This window comes from Aegilops tauschii, chromosome 2 (genome assembly GCF_002575655.3).
Source record: "Aegilops tauschii subsp. strangulata cultivar AL8/78 chromosome 2, Aet v6.0, whole genome shotgun sequence".
Taxonomy (NCBI): domain Eukaryota; kingdom Viridiplantae; phylum Streptophyta; class Magnoliopsida; order Poales; family Poaceae; genus Aegilops; species Aegilops tauschii.
The window spans coordinates 559,942,743-559,946,458 of NC_053036.3; the positions used below are offsets into that span (position 1 = coordinate 559,942,743).

General features: G+C 47.4%; 1 protein-coding gene across 1 annotated transcript; it reads right to left on the minus strand.

Annotated features, from left to right (window-relative positions):
- Positions 1 to 312: 312 nt before the first annotated feature.
- LOC109741236 (uncharacterized) lies at positions 313 to 3,419 on the minus strand. Its single transcript, XM_020300315.4, has 4 exons — positions 3,295 to 3,419; positions 3,131 to 3,170; positions 2,913 to 3,031; positions 313 to 2,792 (listed from the first exon to the last, which is right to left on the minus strand). The coding sequence occupies exons 1-4, from the start codon at positions 3,331 to 3,333 to the stop codon at positions 864 to 866; spliced, it is 2,127 nt and encodes a 708-aa protein (XP_020155904.1). The 5' UTR covers positions 3,334 to 3,419; the 3' UTR covers positions 313 to 863.
- Between the last annotated feature and the right edge of the window lie 297 nt (positions 3,420 to 3,716).

A 3,716-nucleotide genomic window follows, 5' to 3' on the forward strand; every position in this document is an offset into this window, starting at 1 on the left:
TACTGCAGGAAGAGGTAGTACCTGGCTATATAACTCAGTAAAAGGTGCACACCATTCTTCATCATTTGCTCAAACTTCAATCATGTAATATGCACATATTCTGAATGCCGAACACATGACTCTTCTCAAGAGGCATGGAGGCTGTTCTTCTACTGAGCTATCGTACATTATAATGCATTTAATTTGTTTTGCCAAAAAAGCATTGGCATTTGATCTACTATACCACTCTTTCTATAATATTTGTCATCTCATTCTTTCATAATTCATATCCATAGAGGGACAGGTGCAGCAATGCATGCCTTTCCGATCTAGTTGCTTGTATATATTTCATAATAAATCACACTGGTTCTTACCAACAACAGAAACAGAGCAAGGTTTATTGTCCACTAAAAAAATTACTCCCTCCGTCCCAAATTTCTTGTCTTAGATTTGTCTAGATACGGATGTATCTAATACTAAAATGTGACATGATACATCCGTATTTAGACAAATCTAAGACAAGAATTTTGGGACAGAGGGAGTACTAAACAATCATGGTGGGAGTAGCATGTTATGCCTTTGACACCTTGACATGTTCAACAGATCCCAATTCGTAAATTAGTTCAATCACAACTGAACGCCCGATGTAAAGTTCTGCACTTTATCTACTACATTCAGTCAGCTGCACATACCATGACGCCATAACAGATAGATGGATGTAGCAGCAGTTGCGAAGGAACTTCTGGTCGATGCAAAGGAGATGCACTTCTAATGCAGGTTTGGCAGGAAAACCAAAGCAGAACATGACACCTAATTTGTCAGGTGAACATTCCAGCTTCATCCTGACACAAACTCTCCTTACCAAACTGAACAATGTTATAGTGTTACACTCGGCGCACCCATTGTTCCAACCGCAGCTGTATCATCGGAGGGCCAACGGAGGGCTTGCCTTTGCGAGGGTGCTTCCATTTGCCGCTGATCTCCTGTGATGGAGCTCCTGCAACTTCTGAAATATTGGTCCTATCTGACAAGGGGCTTCTAGTGCTACCTTGGCCCAAAGGAGTAGTCCCCGAAATGCAGCGGTTCTCTTGCAATGTTGTGTTCTCTCTTCCTGTTGAGACCTTGGGAATCTTGTTTGTCCTGCAATCCTCAGCTGGCTTCACCTTTGTCCTGATTGCAACGAAACCATCCGCCGCAGCTGTTTCTTCTGTTTTCTTATGCTCCAGTTTACGCTTGCTTCGGCTGATTTCATCTCCAGGAAAGCTTTCGTCTGTGACAGCTGAACCAATACCACCAGAACTAACGGTGAGTGTGCGGTGTTCGATGCCAGTTTCATCAGTATCAGCTATGACTTTACTATGGGAATTGACTGGTAGTTTGCTGTGTTCAATGCCATCTTCTAGGAAACCTTCTTCAGTATCTGCTGCTAAACTCATACTACCACAGTTAACGGGCAGTTTGTTGTGTTCGATCACCTGACCTGCTGGGGGATTTTCTCGAGTTTCAGCTATACTGATGACATCGTGATCTGCCGGTAGCTCACTGTATCCGACTGCGCCTTCATGGATATGTTCGATGTGAGGCAAGCCTGCAGCATTGCAATTTGACAGAGGCTGCACTGCATTTCTCTGTACAGCCGACACCACCCGAGTTTCAGATTCATTAGCTTCATCACAATCCTTGAGAAAACCTGCTCCAAACAATTTTCGCAGACTTCGCTTAGGCTTCTCACTACCCGCTAGGCCTTTACTAGGAAAATTATCCGGCAGGTTGCTATGTTCAATGCCATCTTCTAGGCTAGTATCTGCTGCTAAACTAGTACCACCACAATTAACTGGCTGTTTGCTGTAGTTGGTCTGCTGACCTCCTGGGGGATTTACTTGAGTTTCAGCTATACAAGTGCTCTCACTATCCGTCCGCAACTCGCTGTCGTCAATTGCGCCTTCATGGCTGCGCTTTCTATTCTGTAAGCCTATCCAGTTGCAGTTCCAATGAGGATCCACTGCACTTCTCAGCACAGGCGACACTGCCTGACTTTCAGTTTGAGGAGCTTCATCATGGTTGTCTAAAGAACCTGCTCCAAACAACCCTCGTAGACTTTGCTTAGTTTTCTCAGCATCTGATGGACCTTTACTGCAAGAATCAACTGGCAGGTTGCAGTGTTCAATTTCATCTTCTAGGAAACCTTCTTCAATACCAGCTAAACTAGTACCACGGCAATTAACTGGAAGTTTTCTGTGGTCAATCTCCAAACCTCCTGCTGGGTTTTCTTGTGTTTCAGCTATACAAGTACTCTCACTATCCAGCTCGCTGTATTCAACTATGCCTTCATGGCTGCGCTTTCCATTCCTTAAGCCTATCCAGTTGCAGTCCCATGGAGGATCCACTGCACTTCTCAGCACAGGCAACACCACTCGACTTTCAGTTTGAGTTTCAGCTATACAAGTGCTCTCACTATCAGTCGGCAGCTCGCTGTATTCCACCATGCCTTCATGGCTGCGCTTTGTATTCTGTAAGCCTACCCAGTTGCGGCTCCACGGAGGATCCACTGCACTTCTCTGCACAGGCGACACAACCTGACTTTCAGTTTGAATACCTTCTTCATGGTCGTCCAGAAAACCTGACCCAAACAGCCCCCGCAGGCTTTGCTTCCTTTTCATGCCCTTTTCCACCGTGCTCCTACAAATCGGAAGGATATCTTCTCTGGCAGAAACCTCAACAGGTTCAGCTTGGCTCCCAAAACAGCCCCCCTTCAAATCAGTACTGCCATCCCGAGGGGCTTGCTTCAGAAATGAATGCCCAGCCACCCGGAACTGGATCCCAGCACGCACAATTCAGAAAATTTAATCGGTGATAATACACTTGGGATAAGGTAGCAAGAGAAGAAGCAACTTCGGTGCAATCTGATAAACATAAATCAGCAATTCTTTTACCTCCAACGGGTCTTGGGTCTCGCTGCCGTTGTCGACGGCAGGAGGGTCAACAGCCAGCTCCGGCACCTCCGGCGACTCGTACTGGTAACTCGAGAACCAGTTCCTGATGTCCGGCGGCTCTGACGAAAAACACCGAATACAACATGAGCACGCTTCAGAGATCTAAAATCGGAACAGCAGAGAGGATGTAATTCATGAGGGGAGTAGAGTGCACCCACGGGAAGGGAACGAGAAGGGATACAGGCTGCACCCGCGGGCCTGCAAGAACAGCGTACTCCGGTGAGACCGACGACGGGCCGATTGCGCCGTACCGCAGGCAAACGAAACGGCGGAACAGAAGCAAGGAGCGGAGACAGGAGGAGAGCCTCGCGAAGAAGCATACCTGGGTTTGGGTGGCGGATTCGTCGGGGACGTCGGCCATGGCGGAGGTGGGGAGGAAGCGAGCGGCGGGGATCGACGGGCGTGTCCCCGAGAGGAAGAGACTCTTGTTTTGGCTTTGCTTTGGACTCGGAGAGTCAAATTCCGAAGAACCCGGGAAGAAGGGCTCCCGAAAAAGGGTGAGCCCGCGCAATACGGAGCGGGAGCTTTTCGTTTTGGCGCTACGGGCTGAATGGGCCCAACAGCCCAGAAAAGGTTCACCGGGCTGTTCTTAGGCCTAGTTTCCCAAACACGAAAAATGGAAGCCTGCAATAAACACCGAGCAAACTTTGCCGTTTACTAGCAGGAACATCGCTATTTGACTCAGTATAAACTATTTGAAATAAGAAAACGTAAAATTTCAACAAAAAAGCTCCTTGCTAGCTC